At 36.6% G+C, this 22,701-nt stretch overlaps 2 protein-coding genes across 2 annotated transcripts; one reads left to right on the plus strand and one right to left on the minus strand.

Annotated features, from left to right (window-relative positions):
• Positions 1-10,616: 10,616 nt before the first annotated feature.
• Positions 10,617-12,553, minus strand: LOC128210260 (cholecystokinin receptor type A-like). The gene has a single exon (XM_052914484.1). The coding sequence runs from the start codon at positions 12,297-12,299 to the stop codon at positions 10,998-11,000; it is 1,302 nt and encodes a 433-aa protein (XP_052770444.1). The 5' UTR covers positions 12,300-12,553; the 3' UTR covers positions 10,617-10,997.
• A 1,309-nt stretch (positions 12,554-13,862) lies between these two features.
• On the plus strand, positions 13,863-17,579 carry LOC128210338 (fibrinogen-like protein 1). Its single transcript, XM_052914625.1, has 5 exons — positions 13,863-14,111; positions 15,017-15,099; positions 15,818-15,986; positions 16,496-16,720; positions 16,910-17,579. The coding sequence occupies exons 1-5, from the start codon at positions 13,943-13,945 to the stop codon at positions 17,089-17,091; spliced, it is 828 nt and encodes a 275-aa protein (XP_052770585.1). The 5' UTR covers positions 13,863-13,942; the 3' UTR covers positions 17,092-17,579.
• The last annotated feature ends 5,122 nt before the right edge of the window (positions 17,580-22,701 follow it).

Below are 22,701 nucleotides of genomic sequence, written 5' to 3' on the forward strand. Positions count from 1 at the left end.
TGACAAACTAAGACGTTAATTAAAGAAACAGTATCCAAAGCAAATACAGTCAGATTAGTGATTTCCTATGGAAAGAAGCTTTTTGCCATTGTATCGTCTTGTTCTTCGCCTTTTTAACTTTAAAGCTCGAGAATTATACTTTCCAGATACAATGTCGTGTGTTGTCCACGAATGATTGGAGAAAAAGCGACATTGTAAAGGAAACCAAGATCTTTCATGGAATCAGTAATACTAGGAGTTCAGCTTGCACCAATCCTTGCAGGGGCGTAGCTTCCTATAGGCCGTGTAGGCCGCGGCCTACACATTTTTCAGAAAAAACGAAAAAATAAAAATGCCAAATCTGCAATAAAAACTGAAGGCATAGGAGGGTAAGGGGCTAAATATGAAATTCCGACAAATGCGCTTTAATATATAGGAAACCTGGTATTTCAAATATATCGTTTTCCTTCGATCTAAAGTACATTTTCACGCGACGTTAATGTTTCGTATATACTTAATCAAAAGTTGCATACCAGTAGTCTGCGCGTTTACGCAGTACATTAAACATTTCCAATCGGCTTGGTTAAAGTTTACGGGCGCTATATTATTTGAAATTGTAAACGGTCTGGCGCCAATATTGCCGAACATACTCCTACGTATCCTCATTTCAATAGTTTCACTTTGACTTCAATAAATGAAGATACCAAACAACAATGCTAGAAGGAACTTGGCAATCATGCCTCCAGTACCAGTTTCCATCCGAGTGTCCGAACTATGATGGACCCAGTTCAGGACATTGGATTCTTGTTCAAGTTTTCAGCAAATCGTCTAGCAGCGTTCCAGGACGAGCTTTCTAAAGAAGTCGCAACGAAAGAGGAAATGAATCGGCGCACTAAGCTTCGCTCGTTATGTGAGACACGATGGTTCAGACATCCGGGCGCACTCGAAACGTTCCAAAATGCGTTCCCCGTAGTGGTCCACGCACTTGAAACCTGATGTGTAGAATGGAATCCTGAGGTGCAAACACCATCTGACTACTTCAGAATAACCTTGTTCAATGTCTTCAAAGACAGATACAGTGCACAACATGTATTGCCTTCAAAACTGGAAAAGGATTACATGCTGCCATCAATGTATGCTGCTAAGGCCCCTGATCGCCACGAAACATTTGACACCTTTAAAACAGAATGGAATGTGAGATGGAGCATCGCAGCCGCAAGTTTATCTTGACTACAAGATACCACGAAACAGACCAACAAGGACCTGTACCCTAGCATATTTACAATATTCGAGGTTCTTCTTACTATGCCACCTACATCAGCCTCTTTGTGAAAGGTCGTTAAGTGGAATGAAACGAATAAAAAACTTCCTGCGAACGACAATGAAAAGCGACCGGTTGTCATCCTTGGCCCAAATTCACAGCCACAAGAGCATGATCATAGATGTTGACCTTGTCATCAATGTGTTTGAGTCGCGAAAATGCCGTAAGCTAGAGGTTTTTTTAATGATACCGGAAAGTCGACTGTGCTGTAGAAAGCGACATTATATTTACATATATATATATATATGTCAGTTAACTTAGATTTTGGTAACAAAATGCATTAATATTGAGTAAAATGTAATAAATAAAATGTTCAATGTTTTACTTTTTTGGCCGGTTTTCTTTAGCTAATATACGTACAAAATTGATTTAAGGTAAAACATAATGATATTGTTGCTCTCTTTAATGTTTTTTACAACAACGAAATATACGCCAAAACACAAAAACAATCACCTAGCTAAGCAAAATTTCCTTGGGGTGGGAAGCATGCCCCGCGGGCCCCCTAAAATGTGGCCTTCACATATATTTTCGTCAAGCTACGCCCCTGCCTTGTGAAGAAAAAATTCAATATCTCGATCTTTCAAATGATTGTTTTACCTCTAGTTCCGTTTACCACCACTAACCGACGTTAATTCCATGACTTTACCTCGTAACGATCGAACCCTTTATTTACTGGTTAAACATTATTTGCCATTTCTATTTTAAAAATCAATAATTGTTGTTTAACATGAGTCGGCATTATAAAGAAAATGTTGAATGCAGTAACATTGCAGTATCATTATTATACAAAAGTATTTCTTTACTTGTGAAACACTTCGTTGATATAAATGGTTCAAATATTGAAGATTCTTGTTTATTTAAAGCTGCACTCTCACAGATATATCGGGTTTTTTTTTTTTACTTTTTATATTGTTTGTCTTGGAAAGAGTATTTTGGGGGTAAATATCTGCAAATCAATGATAAAAGATTACTGACAAAAGATCAGATCGCAGATTTCATACTTCCGTTCGAAAAGTAATGTTTTATTGCTTAAACCGTTACTAACGGTTTAATAAAAATGCATAAAACATTATTTTTGAACTTAAATATAAAATTCTGCGATCTAATTTTGTCAGCAGTCTTATATAACTGATTTTCATGCATATTCGCAAAAATTGGCTCGTTCCAAGACGAAAAATAAACAAAGGTGTCGAAACGTTCAATCTGTGAGAGTCCAGCTTTAATTTCAATATGCATATTTATGAAAAGTTAAAACAAATATTAAGTTTGTATCTTTAGAAAATATATAAAAAAAAAATCAAAGATTAACCCTCTCAAGAGGCACAAAGTAGGGTCTTAACGACAATGAGCTAGAGAAATAAACATATTAACACCATATACACAAATACAAAAATCTTCAACAGACCACACAATCATCAAAATGGCTTTGCCGATAAATGCTTTTATTTAATACCCATTATAAATCCACACACAATACATATCGCAAAACACGGTAGTCCGTATTCCACTCCAGTGCAAAACGGCCGTATTCCACTCTTGTGACGTCACGTCATAACAAATATCGTTGCACGATGTTAAATGACGTCATTAAAAATTGTGCGTCGTTATTATGAAAACATGTGGCTTTTATGTGACCTTACCAGTAATGTATATAATAAAAGGGTTATTAGTACTGCGTTTTGATCCGGAATGTCGTATACTACTCTAGTGGATTTTTGCAGATTTGGATTTTACGAGGCGCAAGCCGAGTACTAATAACCATATTGTATTACCGCCTTCAAACGGTCAGGGAAACAAGCGTTCACTGGAACCCGAGTCTAGTGGAGGAGTGAAATAGTGTATATGGGCATAACCACACATTTGTCTCCGCATTAATTAACATTTGGGGCTTAAACTCGTTAGCATGACCCTTACCTCACACTTGTTCTAACAGTTATCAAGTGTTTTATAAACAACTATCAGACATAGCTCGATATAAGTTTACATACATCCTTTCGACTAATTCTGCTGCCTTTATGAGCGCCTGAGTGATCCCGATGGTATCATCGTATTGTCGGGATCATTTCAAACGCTCATAACGGTAGTCGAATTAGTCGAAAGGACATGTGTATGGCGAACTTTTGGCGATAGTGTGTATATTTTAATTGGATTTCTGCTTCAATTTGGAATATTCGGTAAGATTGTTGTGTCATTTCGATGTTAAAATGATTAATCTTTGCGCAGAACACAGTGATTCGCTTAGTATTCGTATATTTACTATAAAATTCATGTCTGAACTGGACATGTACCGGTTTCATGACGAACTGTGTTTTGAGTTTCTTCTCTTGTCAATTATATTACCCTAGTGGATTTTTAGATTTTATAGAAAGTCGATATATCGTCGACAAATCATGTTTAATAGTTGAATTGTGTTCCATGACGAGTTAAGCAGCCCATAAATTGTTGTATTTTCTTTATTTTCAGGGTCAAGACTGATTTTACCCAACTGAGGCCACAGGCAACTATTAAAAGTAAGCCAGGGACAGCTGTTGGGATCTGCATTATGCATTCAAGTCTCTGTGCAAAAGACCGGGTACTGGCATGTAGGGAACATCCAGGGCTATCACTTCCCAATAACTTCTTTCTTAGGATCAGCTTGACCAAAATGTATCCCAAACGTCTCGGACCTCCTTTTGGGTTAAAACAGCACATTAATCTACTTAAGGTGCCTGGTACGGCCGAAAGAATGCGATGTGACCCCCAGAGACAGAGTACTGGCATAAAGGGGAAATCCAGGGCTAGCACCGCCCTATAAATACCATCTTCATGCAACCTTGACTAAAATGTACCCCCAACGTCTAGGACTTCCTATTTGGCTAAAACAAGCACATTGACCTTCTTTGAGTGGCTGGTATGGCCAGAAGAAGACGATGTTACCTCATACCGTGAACTGGCATGTAGTGGCCATCCACGGCTATCACCTTGCACCGCCCAGTAACTTCCATCTTAGTGTCAATTGTTTGCTAAGTTCCTTATTGGTTGTTGTTATTGACTTTTAACTTGCTGTCAGTTACGAATGATCTTCCTTTGAATTCAGATGTCGCCCAAAACACCAAGGATATTCAATAATTATGCCTTACAAAGGTAGCGAAAGAAAACATGTATTATTATACGACGAAGCAACAATAAGCGAGACGGTAATAAATGGAAAAAAATCAATTTATTTCCATTTTTAAATTCCATTGTTTACCCAAAAATGTCGACAAAAACATGAGTGGTTGAGAGTGAACTAGAGAACACATTAGTCCCCCTGGACAGTCTCTCTTACGAAATCATAAATGTATTTATCATATTTTTGTTTAAGCAAACATAGACAAAGAAATTAAACATAATTACATAAACACTAATTTGAACATGCTGTAAGTTGGACAGAAACTATTTTGTTTTGTTTTATTGTACATTAGATGGATAATGTGTATTAACAAATGCATGTTTCATATAGCATGTCAAACGCAATTTACGGACCAATCAGGTTTAAAAAGCAAACATGTATAAGTTATATTTTAGTACAGTAATTTAAGGTTCTAGACGGTTCGCAGATCGACGACCATCCAAGAAGAACCGCCTTCCGTGTTGGACATTGGCTATCAACAAATACCTATGCCAAAATAATGCATATATATATGCTGCAATATATATCCAGACAGTAGCAAAAAATACAATACAATAGCACCCTGTGATGATAGCGAGCACACAACCTAAAGACCTGATATAACTATAACAGCATTTTAATCCAGAAATCAGCCTCAAAGTGATCTTTCTGATTTGGATGCAAGATTTTACACTGGCTATAACTTCTCCATGATAATGGTTCTAATGGCAATGCTTTCTCCCACCTCAGATAAGTAGATCCAATAATTTAACCATGCTAGATATTCTTATCTTGCCAACGGGCGAAGATAAAATGCCCGTATGGAACTTCTTTTTAACGGTCACCACGTTATAATTACCTCCCTTGTTGAAGACTGTCGTCAGAGGCATCAATGAAATCTTGTCTTATGGTAATATTTAGAACGCTAATTAATTATTTCTCGCTTCAAATGTCCCCATAAAACAGTTTTCACGCACCATTCAAGAAATAATGCTTCATTTTCCTTAGAACTATTTAAAAAGACCGATTTGACTATTAACATTACTTGGATCACTGCGCGCGTATCCATGACAACCACGTGCTATCGTATATCCATACGCAATTATTTTCACTAAGCACAAAAGAGTTCCAGTAAAAAATACATTTTTAATTAATTTTGTTTAACTGAGGTGTGAGAAAAAGCATCTACCATAGCCGCTCGTGTAAGATAGGTTCATCCCGACCCTCGCGCAGGGTGTTTTGCGGAAACTCGGTAAACCTCGTTTCCGCAAAACACCCTACGCTCGGGTCGGAATGAACCTATCTTACACTCTCGGCCATGGAAGATACTTATATACTTTATTTGGTAATGCGTTCCTTTAAAAGTTGAGACTATCAGACCAAATACATCTGAATTGATTAGGTTCAGTCATTGCGAAAGACCACTGGACCTCGGACAAATCTGATAAAATATCAAGAGGTCAGGTGAACTTTCAGAAAAGATCGGACAACCGCAATATTACAGATACTTTTGTCGGGCTCATTTTGCTGGCTTCACCATATCCAATCATGCATTGCTCGATTCAGTATTATCTGGGTCATGCATTCAAACATACATGGCTATATCCGATTAAAAGCGAAAACCATAACTCGCTTAGGGATTAGTCACTGAATAATACTGGGAAATTTGTTTCCAATGACGTAGTACACCAAAAGCGCAATGCGTCAAGATGCTTTAAGATTGATAATTCATTTTAAAATTTGAATTGCCACATAGAAATTAAACACTAATGTTCTTTATTGTCGATACACTATACTCTGGTCATATAGGACTTTCAAGTATCTGTATTTATTGTTACAATAAAGTGAAACACTATTGATTCTTGTGTATTTTCTTTTTCTTGCTATTTTACATTGATTGCACAGGCATTATTCAATTCATCAATATTATCAACAATGCGATTTGTTACGTACCTCGTGTCCCGAAACGATTTTCAACATTCACAATGACTCACTGTAAGTTACGTCTTGGACTGAATTGTCATGACATTGGAATGCGGTTTAGTCTGCCAAAACGATTAGCAGCTGCCATATTTCATTTATTGATTAATATTATGGCAGATAAGTTCAGTGCTTTTTTGGTATGCTTTCGTGAATGGTAGAATGCATTTGTCAGCTAAAGAGACAAGTTTAGCCAAGACACATTGCTTCGTTTTCATACATATTGAGAAAGCAATTAAAGGGTTTAATTGTTACCGAACATAAAATCTATTACCGAAATATTGACAAGAAAATAAGGGTGCTTTTTGTCCAAACTGCTTATATAAAAATGTTTTTATTATTGCACTTCACTTTTTCTTGATAAAGATCACTATTGATCAAATGAATTTATTTGTCTGGTAAATCTAAATATAGTGTGTCCTAATTTTCCCAACTTTTGCCTATTTTCTTAAAATGAGTTTTCTGCATTCCTTCAAGCACGCTAATTGTCCATTTGATGAAAATTTGACTGCGAGTACTTGAAATGTGTGCAAAGATGTGAAGTACTGCACCATTTGGTACTTAAAATGCCATGTTCAGAAGAAAACCTGAAAGAATTGCATTTGGGCCAAAATGCTTAAAATTGCAGACGCAAAGTCTCGAGGATCACAGAAAGTTAAACTGGAAAACCAGGCGCATACTGTCAAATTGAGCTAGTCTTGGGTGTATTTATTTACGTTTTTTTGTGTGTTTATTTAAAGACGGGTTTACCAGATTGCATTCTTTGCTTCATCAAAAATCAGTTTTGACACCTACTATATCACTGCCCCAGTCTATCAGGACTTTCAGTGCTTTTATTCAAATTGGAGAATACAGTATATTATCTGGGGTGTATTTAAAGCTTCATCACATACTTTCGACACGTCAACGTCATAAGATCTACAATTATTTTTCTGTTTAAATACAAAAATAAAAATCTTATGAACTTCTCTATTTGCGTTGATTGTTTGTCAGAAATTAACTATAATGATATTGCTTTAAATCCAAAATAAACGTCTTAGTATTCAAACTACAATTACGAAAATATTGTTCAAAATACCGCCCAAGACGACTGCCAAAATATCCAATGACGATGGAATTATTTAAAACGTATTTACTGGCTGTGCTATGACATCAGAATTGAAAAATATCGATATTGATTGTATTTTACACATATCATTTAATATAGCATCAGGGCATTTTGGACCATACGAAGTTCAATATGCACGTGTTTTATAAATATGCGTGTTTTCAATGAAATAAAACAAAATAAGTATGCTACTTTGCATATTGAAAGCGATTTCGACATTGATATCATGTTATTTAATCAGTATTTACTTATTTATATAATATTCATATCTACTCATAAACAACAAAGTTTCTAACTAGGAATACGTTAAGGATTGTGGCATTATATTAGAACACAGTTTTGAAAAGGAGCATTTCACATTAAGCTACGCATATAGTACTGTTTCATAAGCTGTCCAACGTTTTATCATAGGTGCGATCTATCACGACAATTGTCTTTAATAGTCCAACAGTTCACGATAAATAACAACTACTCGGCGATTATTGACGTCACCTGTGCGGTTCATTACGGCATTGTTATATGAGTAACGTAGCGTACGAACATACGTCCAGATATTGCAAGATTTCAATGCGCTTTTTGGATCCCTTGGCAGCTTTATGAATCAGACATTATCTTAGAAGTAACAACTACAAGCGTGTCGTGTTTGTACAGCCGTGCAGATAACAGTATGGATCGTACAAATTACCGTAGTTGATCGTTAAGTGTTGGGTCTCTAATATATTTATCGTAGTAGATCAAACTGGAGTCGCATGTCAGCCGTAGCAAAAGCGTTAAGCATCGTATAAAACTGTGTTGGAAGCGTAGCAATATTCGACAACAGGTATTTTATTTGTTATAATTTGTACTATTTAATGGCAAAGAATCCTTATCAATTTACTACTGAGTCGACAAATGTGAAATATTCCAGATCATATTTACTAGTTTGCTTGTACCTCTCTGAAGTTTGACAAAATGATCAAGATTATTCTAAAACCATCAAAAAATGTGTCTGCGATTTGCTACGTTTCACCAAGATTGTATCAATCAATGACTGATTGTTTACACAAATCTTGACAGTAAGAAAATGAATGACCAAGATTATTGCCATTATCTTTTACAAAGGAAGTACGATTGGTAATGACTATTAAACTCTACAACACACATTCACGTAACGATTTATTTCGCCAGTCGAATGGCCTAGCACGGGTCTATTACGGCAACGATGGTATGACTTGTTTAACTTGTTTTGTTGAAACTTGTACTTTTGTCGTTAAAATCGGGGTCGTGGTCGTGACAGATAAACAGTCGTGTATCGTTGTTATTCGCGTTCCCGTCGTGGACAAATAGGCGGTAAGTCAGACCATCTACGTCATATTCCTTCCGAATAACGCCTCAAGAAATCATTTCACTAGTGGGACAAGATCGATCCTACTCACAAAATCCTAGAATAAAGGAGGCAATCGAAAGATCATACGTGACGGCGTGAGTATGAATATTGAGTAGACCTTGTAGGCCATGTATGCTTTTCACTTTAAAAATTAAATTAAGCAATATTTTGTAGCTCTAGACCAAAATCGGGTTAGCCATGATGAAATGGTCAATACAGTACAATAAACCTATTATCAGTCTTACTATCTATCATCATGTTCTCATGTTATTTCGTCTTGCATTTTAACAGTTTCTCCAGATGCAGATTTGGGTTATTTCCGACGTAATATTAAGAACAGTTATAAGTGAATGCGATCTGAAGCACTCAGAACAACAGAGCATTTTGGACCTTACTAAGCTCAACATTGTGTCAAAGATGCCCACCAAAATTGGACATGTATTTATAAAGATGCGTAATTCCATCGATATTAAATATGATTTAAAGGCTATTTCTACAATGATGAGACTTTGTATATATTATATGATATTGAATGTATATCCGGATCAATTTACTACTGAAGACAACGAATGTAAAATATTCCAGGTCATAATCTTTACAGTGACAAATCGATCAGTCTTAAAAATTTCGTATTTCTCTAATTGAATAGGAAAAGTGTAGTACGAAAAACATTATAAAACATATAGTCCGGGATCATTGATCATGTGTCTTGCTTCATTAAAATGAAGTACCGTCTTAGGCGGTGCTAGTTGTATATATCTAGTGTTGCACATTCAATAGACAGTTTCAATCAAACTGAGACAGCTGTTTCCATACATTGAATTTATAGTGATCTTCTTTCAGATTCGTGTTTATCGTGGGTTTGTCAAAATTGTCCAATTTAAATTATATTAACATTCCTTTCATAATGGCTGTATGCGTCGTATTGATATGCGTGAATTTGTAACAGACTCTATACGAGGGGAAACGTGCTCTCAATTTCTTAGACGTTAACGAAACGCACTGAAGCTTTTACGATATGTAGACACGAGTATAGCGTATTGATGCAACCAAAATAATATTCATAGGTTTGTTAAGTGAAAGACAGTATCTATCTATGGCAGCGTCACTAAACGTAACCCGGCCCAAATTGTATTTTTGTTATGTCAGAAAGCATAAATCATGACTAGCCATTGGAAAATTTGTTCTATAAAGATAATCTAAATTTCCGTTAATTTATTGTGTTACGTTCAGTACTCATTTCGTTATTAGGCTGCCCAGCAACGGAAAAAAATGAATTTAGACAAGTAAACAATTTTATAAAGTTCAAAAGACTAATCAACACCTGGTCAGGATAAAAATGCAAATGTTTTATATGTTGTTTTTAATAACACTGTACATAGTTTTATAAATTACAAGTTCTTTGTCTTCATTTTCAAATCGCTTTTTTTTGTTTTAAGACTGCTTTCAATTGTATGTTGTTTTGTTTGGGTAGTGTTGTATACTTGTATGTGTAAATGTCTTATAGAACATGCTTAGAAGTTATTTAACACTTTGTTTCTAATCTCTATGTGTGTAGTATTAGCATGCTTAACACTTTTCTTTAAGTGATTTTTTTCTTTTTATTTGTCGCATTTTCCTCGGATATGTCTGTAATAACATTATTAGCATTGGCTAATGGCTTTGCTTATGTTTTAACTGTTTATTTTCATGTACTCGCTGGTTATCTTACCTCTAAGTTATAACACGCAAATACAAAATAAATCCTTTATATTCAGATATTTTATGGTTTGCTATAAAACTACAACGTACTCGCTTTACAGAATAGAAGACAAACTGATTAATAATAAAGCATATTTAAAGACAGCACATTTAAACAAGTCATTAACTCACAGTGTCATCGACAAAAAAACTATTTCAGTAGACATTATGTCACATGATGATACTATCTATCGTGATATTTACAATGTATAAAATGCAAGCGATTGGTGCTCAAGCAACAATCATTGTAAATACAAATCAGATATGCTTGCAGATGCATAAATGAAATATTTGCAGTCATATATATTTCATTAAATGGATTAAACAACAATAGTTGACCCATATTAACACTGGCTCTGATATAGTGGTTAATCTAACAGCATTCGCGAAATCTAGCCTTCAGTCTAGGTCCAATTGTTCTGCACGCATCTCGAAAGTTTTTGTCTAAAGCTGCATACACGATCGGATTGATTATATTGTTCAAGAAATACAGTCTAAAGAAGGACTGAAAAATTGCAAACGAAGTCGGCTCCATTTTTATAAGGCCTGGAACCTTCGTTGCCAACACAATATACATGATGTATGTAATAATAAACACAAGAGTAAGAATGAACCATATCAGAGTTTTGTATGGGAAACGGCGAATCCCGAACCCTGAAGTATTCCGACTCATCTTTCGACGACGCGCAGCTGCTTCATCGCTTATGGTGCTTAATTGCTTTATCAACTTTTTCTGAGCCTTTTCCTGGCCATTCTCTTCAATTGTAGCTTGTTTTACCAGTGGCGGTCGACTTTTTCTTGCACTTCCATTGCTCTCTGAACGAGTCAGGGGATTCCTCACTATTGGACTTGGTGGAGGATCCAAATCTGAGCTTTTTGTATCAGTACTGGCTTTTTCCACCTGGTCACTCGCTTTGCCAGAGCTGCCTGCAGATTTAAGATGTCCAAATGTATCCGAGGAGTAATCCGAGTTATATTCTTTGGTGGAATCTTTACGGAAGGACACCGGCATGGTCCCCCAATGTGCGTAGATCTGTTTTCCGATCAATATGTACATAATGATGCAAGCGACTGACACTCCTACTAGCAAAACTATGAATGTCAGTTTGTAAATTGACCTCAAGATATGCTTTTCATATTTCTCTTCAGTCTCACACAAGTACACAGTTGTCATATTTCCATAGATGTTTTCTTTCTTGGTTTCCTTAATTCCACACATAACGGCTCCTGGAACGGACAAAATGATGGATAAAAAGAATGAGAGGAACACACAAAGTTTCATAGCAAGTGGTGGCGTGATCTGCTTCTTGAAGGGGCGGCAAACCTTTCTGTAGCGGTCAATAGAAATAACCAACAACGAGAGCGCCGCTGCGCACCCTGCCCAGACATTGAAGAGGCATTTCGTTTTACACAATGCCAGGCTTTCAAAACTGAAATAGTTTCTGTGTTTTGCCATCTCAGCAGGTATTAAGAAAGCACTTGTGAGGAGGTCTATTGTCCCTAAACATAAGACAAACACTCTAAAGTTATTGTGGCGGTAAGCCCGTCCAAGGGAGAAGACCAAAAGAACAATGATGTTCCCGGCCACGCCTATTACTGCAAACAGTCCAAACGTCACTGTCAAAGGCAATATTGCTGTCGCGTAGCGCACATTTAAATCATCCGGAGATTCCATCTTTCACTGTAATGATGACAGATATTTGGCTTTGTCTTACCAAAGGTTTCACCTGGTAAAATGATGTTTGCCTGTTGCTCGCTTACAAAAGAAAAACATTATAAATGTATGCATATGCAATAATTGTTTTTAGTCCCTTAATCTTTATGTTAGCTATTCCAACTCTGTGCAGGCATAGTGCAAAGTCTATGTAAAAATAATTGTTCTAAGTATACGTTGTTCGGGCTAGTGAATGCTATATGCATGAATGAAACATTCAAGGCATGGACAATGCGAACGTAGACAGTCAGGAAAAGCCCTCTTATGGCTTAAGCTGAACAGGACATAAGTTTGATGCGATCGATACAAGAAATAACTTGACGTAAGTACTCGTATGTTGAAATGTTATCAGTAAGTACACCATACGTTAACCATATCCTGTTTTGTAAATGACTTGTATCGATTGGTTTGGAAATAAAATATTTAGTAAAAATCTTATTGTTTATAAAATTATATGGCGCATAAATATCATTACAGATCGTTGACTAATAAATTGACATCAAGACGAGAGGCAATATGGTCAGATTGTGCACACTATTTCGCAAAATATTTTGGACCATGTGTAGCCCATCTTGATCTTTAGTCTATACCTCTGACGAAAGAATAGTATACATAATTCTTTCACCAACCGCAAGGTTTCGCAAATTTTGCGACGGTTCGAGAAAATACGCGAGAGTGCTCCGATGGAACATTACTCGTTCCGTAAAATATTTATAATAAATCAGAATTAATGCATTAAAATATGTTTAGTACCGTCACTTAGTACGTCCGATAGAGCAGTACATAATGACGACTCTGTAATGTTTAATAATATGATCTAGACTATCACTTTTTGAGCGTTATGGAAAACGTATAGGTTTTCCATGATCACACGCTAATTATTTAAAGTGTTTTGATCAAAGTCATGAGACGCTTGACTCAATGGCATGACATAAATTGATTACGCTTCTAGACTTAAAATAGATCATCTTAATAAAAATTCATAACAATTTGATACTTATGTGCATCGCTGTTGACGCCTCAGCCGACACTTTCCTATAACGATTTATATTTGTACCCTCTAAAACGCTCAATAAATGATCAAAACTTGCCATCCCATTCGAGTTGTTAACTCCGTTCAAAGTCGATGCGAGTTCAAAATCAACATTTTGATATTGATTTAAGTTCTCTGTAAGCTTTAATAAAAATCGTTTGGATATTTCAACCGATTTGCAATATTTGCATTCGGGTCTGAAAATAAGGTTCAACAAAAGTAACTTTCGATTGACAAAAGAGGGCCTTTAATAAGATATGTTATCACATGTTTAAAAGCATAATAGATTTCCGGATTACTTGAGCTTTGATCTAGTAGTTTCTTTGAAACAGAACAATTAGGACTCAAATGAAGCGGATCTAATTTAAGAAAAGTCTCAAGACAATTCACATGATCCTTAACAGGGAAATTATTCGAAGTAACAATACATATGTCCACTTTGATGAGTACATTGATATCTGAGGTTATATAAGGGACCGCGGTGACAATGTTCATTCAAGTCAATTCATGGGCACGCTCTTGTCAAGCTAGATCCTAAAAGAGGTTAAAAGAGGCAAGGTTCTTGATAACAATGCGGGCGATATTTTTCCTAGCGTGTATGGTTGCTGTCACCTTGGTTGAAGGAGGACGTGGCGACGTTCCAGCCATTGCTGATGTGCCAGACTATGACGAAACGCTTGACTTTCATTCGTTTGGTGGCAAAGAATTGTTGAATGATGACGATTCTACAAAATACAGAGGTATGTCAAAGTGTCAAATTTCTCGGACAATACGTTTAAATACAAATGTGATATCGAAATAGGTCTGTTTCATATTAGGAGACCGTGTGCATTGTAGAGCATACAGTTCAAGAAGATGAATATGTACGGTTATATATCATCTATTCATATCGTTAGGTTTTAAATGCTCATTTTAAATGAAAAAAAGTTATTTTGATTTAAAAAGAATTGGGCCTTTTATAAAAAAAACTGACAATAAAGAAAAGAATCATCATAGAATCATTACTACACACTGCGTGAACCATAAGAAACCATAAAACTACGTGCATGTATCATATCAGTAACATTAACGCAATTGAAACTACAGGGCCGAGCCCACAAGCCAAATTACCAACAATGATTCTATAAGTCACAGTGATCAGTGCGTAATATTAAGGCACTCGACAATAAAAAAAACCACAAGGCAACAGACATTCGGAACTCATCGGCCATTTTTTATAGAAAACAACCTCGGATGTACATACTTTACCTACTCAAAAATCGGTATGTTTAAGTCCGCTGCAAGTAGAACGCGTAATACTTCAATTTAGCAGTAAAACTTACTGACTCAACTCTTGGGAATCTTAATTATGCTTGCATAAATACACTTCACTGGCAATCGATTTGAATTTAGATCAACAAAGTCAAGCTTGATCACGAAATTTACGAACTATTTCAACTGATGTACCGGCATACATCCAAAGTTGTTTTCGATAAACTTGGCCGAGGAGATCCGAATGGACAACAGATAAAGCTGGCATCATTTATATCCAAAATAGTGTTATCAATAAAAGATGAAGTTATCCCATTGAAAATATCGGTGAATAAAAGAGTTCACTAGAGGTTTAACCAGTTTAACATGAATAAAATGTTTATTTCTTCTACAGATTGCTACGATGTCATGACAAGAGGAATGTATCAGAAATCCGGACTCTACAGAGTATATCTCAACCTAACTGAAACACAAACAGTAAGTGTATGTGTGTGTGCGTGCGTGCGTGCGTGCGTGCGTGCGTGCGTGCGTGCGTGCGCGCGCGCGCGTGCGTGCGCGCGCATGCGTGTGTGTGTGTGTGTGTGTGTGTGTGTGTGAGTGTGCTTAATTCAAATAATACTTAAAATTAACCAGCCAACCCTTTACATACGAGTAATTATATCCTTCGTATAATGAAATTCAATTACATAATAAGTTTAGTGAATTAAGTTAAAAAAAATGAAACATTTACAATAAAAGTAAAATAGATTTGTTGAGGCCAATAACGTACAATATCCAATCCATACGACGTTAATATATTAACGTTACGAGTATGTGTAAAAAAACATTCACAAACCAGTAACACAACACAACAAAAAACTCAAACCGAATGAAGAAAAATTGAAAATGTCACAATCGAAATTAACATCAAATAACATGTTTCATTATTTCTAGTACGCTATGGGTCTCTCGTATAGTGTATGTCAGACCATACATGCGCCTCTTAACAATGGTTGTTACATACTTTGCTACTGGGCTTGTCCCTGTACTTTTAATTTCATTCTTATTTCTTATTCCAGGCCAAATAACATAGTGGCTATAAAGACATTGGTCGAATATCATAACTATGTTTAAACAAACCATACACGTCCATGAAAACATATTACACGTCTATCATACTGTTTCATTTATGTCATCTTATCTCTTTTCATTGAAGGTGTACTGTGAGTTTGAAGACAATGTTCCTAGCCTTGTTGTTATGAAGCGATGGTACGGTTACCCATCCTTCAAGAGGAGTTTCGCGGACTATACTCGAGGTTTCGGCCTACCTCCTCACGGCGACTTCTGGTATGGGCTGTCCAATATGAAGAAACTCGTCGATCACGGTGGGTAGTGTAGTACGAAGTCATACCGTGTCAATTAAATCATATTGAAATCATAAGGAAACATTGATGTAAATGATTTGGCCAGAAAAGTTACTCGATGTTCCGTGCCCCTTGTCGTTCTCACCCAGTCACAATGACAACCTGATATTACTGAATTGTGAAAAAATGAAGCTTATAAAATAATTTAAGAAGAGTTTGTTTCTCTTCTACAAGATAAATGTCGTTGCTTTGTCTAACTTGGTGACATTGCGCAATGAATACAACACGTGCTCTGCGTCCAAGTTACTTTATTAAGCTGTAAATTGTTAATAAACAATTCCGCGAGCGGGTGGTTATAAGTAAGCGTGCGCCGAGTTATAATTAACTATAGAATAGTTCTCGCTGCCATCATGGTATTGAAGACCATCTATCTGAGCAAAACTCTTATTCTATATGTTATACCCTTTGATCAACTAAGGTTTTCAAACGTGTGTTGGTACCAACTTGCATCGGTGCTGTAACTATTTTAGGTTACCATATCCTCAACATGACAATGGTCGACTGTTCGGGACAAGTGAAGTTTGTCGTTTACAACTGGTTTGACCTTGGTCCATTGTCCCAGCGATTTAAGCTGTTCATTGGCCACTATGACAACAGATCAACGCTCAAGGATGACCTCTCGTACAACAACATGATGCCGTTCGCTACCATGGACAGACCTGACCAGCACGGATGTGTCCATAGCCTTCATGCCGGTATATAAAACATTGAGTTGTTTTGTATCCATTTTTAATATGATCACATTTCTAAGCCCTTTTCTAAATGCTGAAATGAATACGTCAGGTATCAATGTATGGTGGTAACATGGATTAATTCATTGGAATTTTTATTAAACGTCTACTGATATGTATTCTTATATGCATAGTCAAAACTTTCTTTTTCAGGATGGTGGTACAATTTCTGTACTTTGGCCCTACCAACCGGGCAGCGTTACTATGACTACTGTGGCGATAGGCCCACCAAGGAGACCTACATTTGTCACCATGACGGCATCTTCTACAAGGATTGGCACGGGAATTGCTACTCTATGCCCTGGGTCAGGATCACGCTGACCAGGTCATACTAGGTCATACTAGATATTTGGAAAAACAACTTTATGGTTTATATTAGTTTATAAAGACAATTATATTGTATACGCATTTTTTCTCATAATTTATGTGTGCGTGTTTCCTTTTACGTAGTGATTTTGTTATTCATTGTATAAACCCAAGCCTATCTGATTCTTAATGAAGCATTTAAAAAACACATCTACTTATATGTTGTATTATTGACCATATGTTTGATAGTAATAATAGTTTGTTTAACTACGTTGTATCCGTAGTTGTGTTTATTTGATGGACTTAATATTTTGTAATCGAAATTAGAAAGTTGATCATAAATGTTACTGTTTTAATATATTTTCATGTTATATTGTCTTTGTTTTGTATTACATGTATTTGTATACCTATACTATAGTCAGTGTAAGAACTAGTTGGATGTATGTTTAAATTCAAATAAATCCTATATCTGTATCTGTTCTGTTCTGTAAATAAACGTGTAAATAAGTGAAATGTTTGTGGCGTTATTCTTGTTCTTTATCTCTTTCTTTTTGTCCCGTGGCATTTGAGCCAAATAACTAAAACGATAGTTTTTTGTGCACTTGTTGTTGTTTTTTAACTTGATTTCGCTGAAACAATCAGTACATTTTTCGGTGATTACATTTGCTCATAAAAAGTCAAATGACAGTATAACTTTGTTTCTCGACAAACTTAAAAACTCAATCAAGTATTACTTATAGTGTACAAACTCGTATACACATCCAATTTCAAGTACCTTTTCCGAGTGAAAATAGTTTTCAATGTACTTGACACAAGTGCTCATGTTGTTGTTAACCTGTTTTGCAATTATGGTATGTGATGGTTAAATACTAACTAGGTCATACAACATTGTTTTTATGATTCGGAATGTTGTTAAGAATTTAAAAATCCAGATCTAATGTTAGATTACCGATAAAAATGAAAAGAACTTAAAATTGGACTCTTTACCTGCTGAAAGCTCTCAGATTTACTGGAAAATGACCTTTTAAATTAGATGCTAGATAGGTTTAATCTTGCCCGTACCGATATACAGTTTCTGAAAGTCTTAGGGTGTTTTTGTTGGTAATAAACTAATTTTATTTTTTATTGGTTTATATGATGACTCTTTCAAATCAAATGAAATGAAAGTTATATCGTTTACTTTACAAAAATGAAACTGCTTTTTGAAACTATCGAAACCTACTCCAAAAGCGGTTTCGTCGGTTCGTTCCATTCGAAAAAGTGTCTCTCTTTGAAAAACAACGTGGCGGACAGTGCTTGTCATCCAACACGAGTGTCGGAACACCAGTTGGTTGGAATATGCAAACGGCCATCTGCGGTGTAATTCTTTTGAAATTCAGAACTAATGGATGTACGTAGAAGCTTTACCATGTTGTTAAAGCTGTACACAAAATCATGCATTTGTTATTTAAGAAAAACTTTCGAAACAGCTTTCAATACTGCCGAAACAATTGAAACCAAAATTGATACTAGTTTGGTATCAAGAAAAACGCCCTAAGGCTTAGCGCTCATAAACCGGTTTAAATATAAAACAAAACAGAATGTTTTTGCTAGTTTACTCTAAGGCAGTAGCCACAACATACAGTGTAACGAATTCTTAGAACGCTTATATAGGCTTGTCAGTGTTTATCATAAACATGTATTTCATACTTAAACACTTCAATGCGAAATCCGACAAGAAAATGAATAGTTCACATTAAATGTATACTTAAGAACATTTTGAAAGCAGTCACCATTCTTATATTTTATAGTGTCAGTTTTATAAATGCCTCAAAATGATTGATAAGCATTTTTATTCGTGTAGAAATTGAATACATACATTGACACATTACACGTGTATGGTAAACAGCGAAACTATTGAAATCAGATCATCATTTGATACAGCTCTGACAGATATCTCGCACTTGCATCAATATCAAACAATGTTCAACTATGCAGCATGTCCGTATGCTCTCGCATTTGAGGCAACCATTGATATTGTCATGCCATCAAAACGACTGCTCTCGCCTTTGTGACAACCCGTGGCATTGCCATGCCATCAGCGCGACTGCTCTCGCCTTTGTGGAAACCAGTGGTATTGCCATGCCATCAGCACGACTGCTCTCGCCTTTGTGACAACCCGTGGTATTGCCATGCCATCAGCACGACTGCTCTCGCCTTGTGAAAACCCGTGGTATTGCCATGCCATCAGCACGACTGCTCTCGCCATTGTGGCAACCAGTGGTATTGCCATGCCATCAGCACGACTGCTCTCGCCTTTGTGACAGCCCGTGGTATTACCATGCCATCAGCACGACTGCTCTCGCCTTTGTGCCAACCCGTGGTATTGCCATGCCATCAACACGACTGCTCTCGCCTTTGTGGCAACCAGTGGTATTGCCATGCCATCAGCACGACTGCTCTCGCCTTTGTGGAAACCCGTGGTATTGCCATGCCATCAGCACAACTGTTCTCGCCTTTGTGGCAACCCGTGGTATTGCCATGCCATCAGCACGACTGCTCTCGCCTTTGTGGCAACCCGTGGTATCGCCATGCTATCAGCACGACTGCTCTCGCCTTTGTGGCAACCCGTGGTATTGCCATGCCATCAACACGACTGCTCTCGCCTTTGTGACAGCCCGTGGTATTGCCATGCCATCAGCACGACTGCTCTCGCCTTTGTGACAGCCCGTGGTATTGCCATGTCATCAACACGACTGCTCTCACCTTTGTGACAGCCCGTGGTATTGCCATTCCATCAGCACGACAGCTCTCACCTTTAAGTCAACCCATGGTATTGCCATGTGCGACTTTAATTACAGAATGTTAGGATAAAATGTCGTTATCCGATACTTATTTCTGTCATGTTTTGAACATTGAGTATATTCGATGTCCACAATACAATACACGCATTACAACAATGATACAATGGAAACTGCGGGGACAATCCTAGTAGCCAGGACCCGACAGTGGTAATTTTGGTGATGGTACCAAGACCAAAAGCAAACTATAAAGGAAACAAAATAGAGTTTGTTCAGTGTCAATAGATTTAACATTTATAAGTTCTCTACATATATGTTGTAAAACCGTAAAGGATATGTAATGGTTTTCATTGAAGATATGAAATGCATCAAGTGCCAAAGTTGAAGTAATGATAATTGTTTCCGTTGAGTGTTGAGCGGCGAAAAAGTCGCATTGTGAAATGGGACAGTCATGTGACAGGAATCTGTAATACTTTATTGGTTGGCGTCGTAGCTCCTCGATCTCTTTACGCAGTCTTCGAGTCTCAGCCGACTGACGACGGTCTTCAACAAACTGTTGAAGCCGCGCACGCTCACGCAAATGTTCGTTACGTAAATTAACATCATGAGAGGGTTTCTTTGGCGTCAGCTTTTGTAAGTCTGATTTCAAACGCACCTCTTCACTTTAAAGACCAACCAGCTGATCTTGAATGCTTGCAGTATGCTTTGATACTTCTTCTTTGAGACGAACCCCAGTATGCGCCATTTTTGGCAACGAACAAAGAAAACACACGTCCGAACCGGATTAAAACTAGAGAACAAGTGAGAAAGGCGCCAAAATAAAGAAGGGCAGACAATTAAACATTCGGCGCTGAGAAAGAGTTCCCTCCCTTGATAATTATTAAATTTTCTCAAAATTAGTAAAATTACTTTAATTCGCTTCAGGAAATACTCTCAAGTTGTACGATGCTATCTATACATAAGGCTATCATAGTTAGCATCTTGCCGATGAATACGTACCCATATATGTATGTGTGCATGCGTGCGTGCGTGCGTGTGTGTGTGCGTGCGTGCCTGTGTGCGTGTGTGTGTGCGTGTGTGTGTGTGTATGTGTGTGTCGATTGGTTAATTTATTATTCAGACTAATATGGGTTCCTTTAAAGCCATATTCTATGGTTAAATTAGAGGTGTTAAAATTCACGAATAAAGAATAAACCAACTTGGCAAATTAGTTATATCGGCCGTTTCTGTTTGACCAACTACACCGCAAAAATATTAAATGATTGGTGAATGCTAAAAGATTTACTGCGATCTACTATGGTCTCATAAGGTAGCAATACCTTGTTTTCTGCACATTTCTATTTAATCAAGCTCGGTATCCTTCATAAGCATCATTGTTTTCGACATTTGTTCATCGTTTTTGGTTTATTAAAACAACTGTATTAATGTGTTAAATCTTATTTGGGAGTAATAGTGCATCTTAGTTCACGTATTTCACGTTAAAATAGTTTATTCGAAGGGGCGTATGTGTATGTTATTTCACGGATGCTCACTGAAATACTAGGGTGAGTACTAAATTCCGGTTAATAGAAAGTGTGAATCATCACGTCAATATACAAATTGACATCAGAATAAGTAGTCAAAGACGGAGCAAAAAAGCATGATGAAAATAAGTAAAACAAACATATGGGAAAACCGAATCCAATTTTATAAAGGAAATATTATTTAGATTAACATATCAGTGAGACAGAAATGGCATGGTCTCATCGAAGTTAATCTTGAATTTAATTGAAATGTCTGGAAAAGGAATGATATGTGGATGTTAATAATACAATAAAGATCATTCTCGTATCCCTTGTTATCGGAAGAAATCATAATCAGGTTATAAAATTGTTTTTTCTATTTTTGTTTTATATCTGAATTTTATCTTCAGAGGGTTTATGTGCGTTTGTTTGCTTTTTGTTGTTGTTGTTGTTCTTTTTGGTTTTTTTGTTATTGTTGTTGCTGTTGTTGTTGTTGTTGTTGTTGTTGTTGTTGTTGTTGTTGTTGTTGTTGTTAATGTTATTGTTGTTGTTGCTGTTGTTTGTGTTGTTGTTGTTGTTGTTGTTGATGTTTTTTGTTATTGTCTATGTTCATAACGTTGTTGTTGTTGTTATTGTTGTTGTAGTTATGTTGTTGTTGTTGTTGTTGTTGCTGCTGCTGCTGCTACTGCTGCTGCTGTTCCGTTTGTAGGCTGAGGCAAGTAAGCATGCTACATCAAAGCACGCGTCAGTTTTTTGATTGAATAGGTATTCGGAAATTGTGCGTGAGAATTCGAAATGTAAAAAATAGCAAATCAATAACACAACAGGGCATCTATCAGACAGAAATGGGTAGATATGTGGTTATATGGATTCCCGAGTTCGATCAGTCCACTGTCTAGCCACGTCATACTAAATATACGAATGGGATAAGAAACGCTACAACTATGTTCACGACGTTCAATCATTGGAGCCATTTTGTTATGCCAAAACATTTATATCTTTATTTGCGAACGTTGTGGTGCCAATGAATAGGCTGTGGTGCTCACGAATTGTACTTCAGTAAGAAACGAATAGTGCAAAAACTGAAATAATTTCATGAAACGGAAATTAACAGTTATATATTATCAGATGGGTGTCTTTAAATGGAAAGGAGGCGGGGACTATTTCTGACAAGAATAAATCACTCCATTGCATTACCCAAGCTTTGCCAGAAAATATATTACACAAAGTCAAACACCTAAATCAACGAGCGCTCTTATAGAAAGAGATTCCTACGGTGCAGCAGTGAAAAATAACAGCTAGTATACCCCCAGTTTTTCAAACGAGTGCGGTTTCTTTTGCCTATTGTAAATGCTGA

The sequence above is a fragment of the Mya arenaria genome, chromosome 12 (genome assembly GCF_026914265.1).
Source record: "Mya arenaria isolate MELC-2E11 chromosome 12, ASM2691426v1".
NCBI lineage: Eukaryota > Metazoa > Mollusca > Bivalvia > Myida > Myidae > Mya > Mya arenaria.

What these genes read in the sequence shown, in the direction of transcription:
- LOC128210260 (XM_052914484.1), bottom strand. Translation starts at nt 12,299, where the DNA reads ATGGAATCTCCGGATGATTTAAATGTGCGCTACGCGACAGCAATATTG.
- LOC128210338 (XM_052914625.1), top strand. Translation starts at nt 13,943, where the DNA reads ATGCGGGCGATATTTTTCCTAGCGTGTATGGTTGCTGTCACCTTGGTT. An exon ending in ACCTAACTGAAACACAAACA is followed by an intron (nt 15,100 to 15,817) that starts GTAAGTGTATGT and finishes TTTTCATTGAAG; the next exon opens with GTGTACTGTGAGTTTGAAGA. An exon ending in GAAGAAACTCGTCGATCACG is followed by an intron (nt 15,987 to 16,495) that starts GTGGGTAGTGTA and finishes TAACTATTTTAG; the next exon opens with GTTACCATATCCTCAACATG.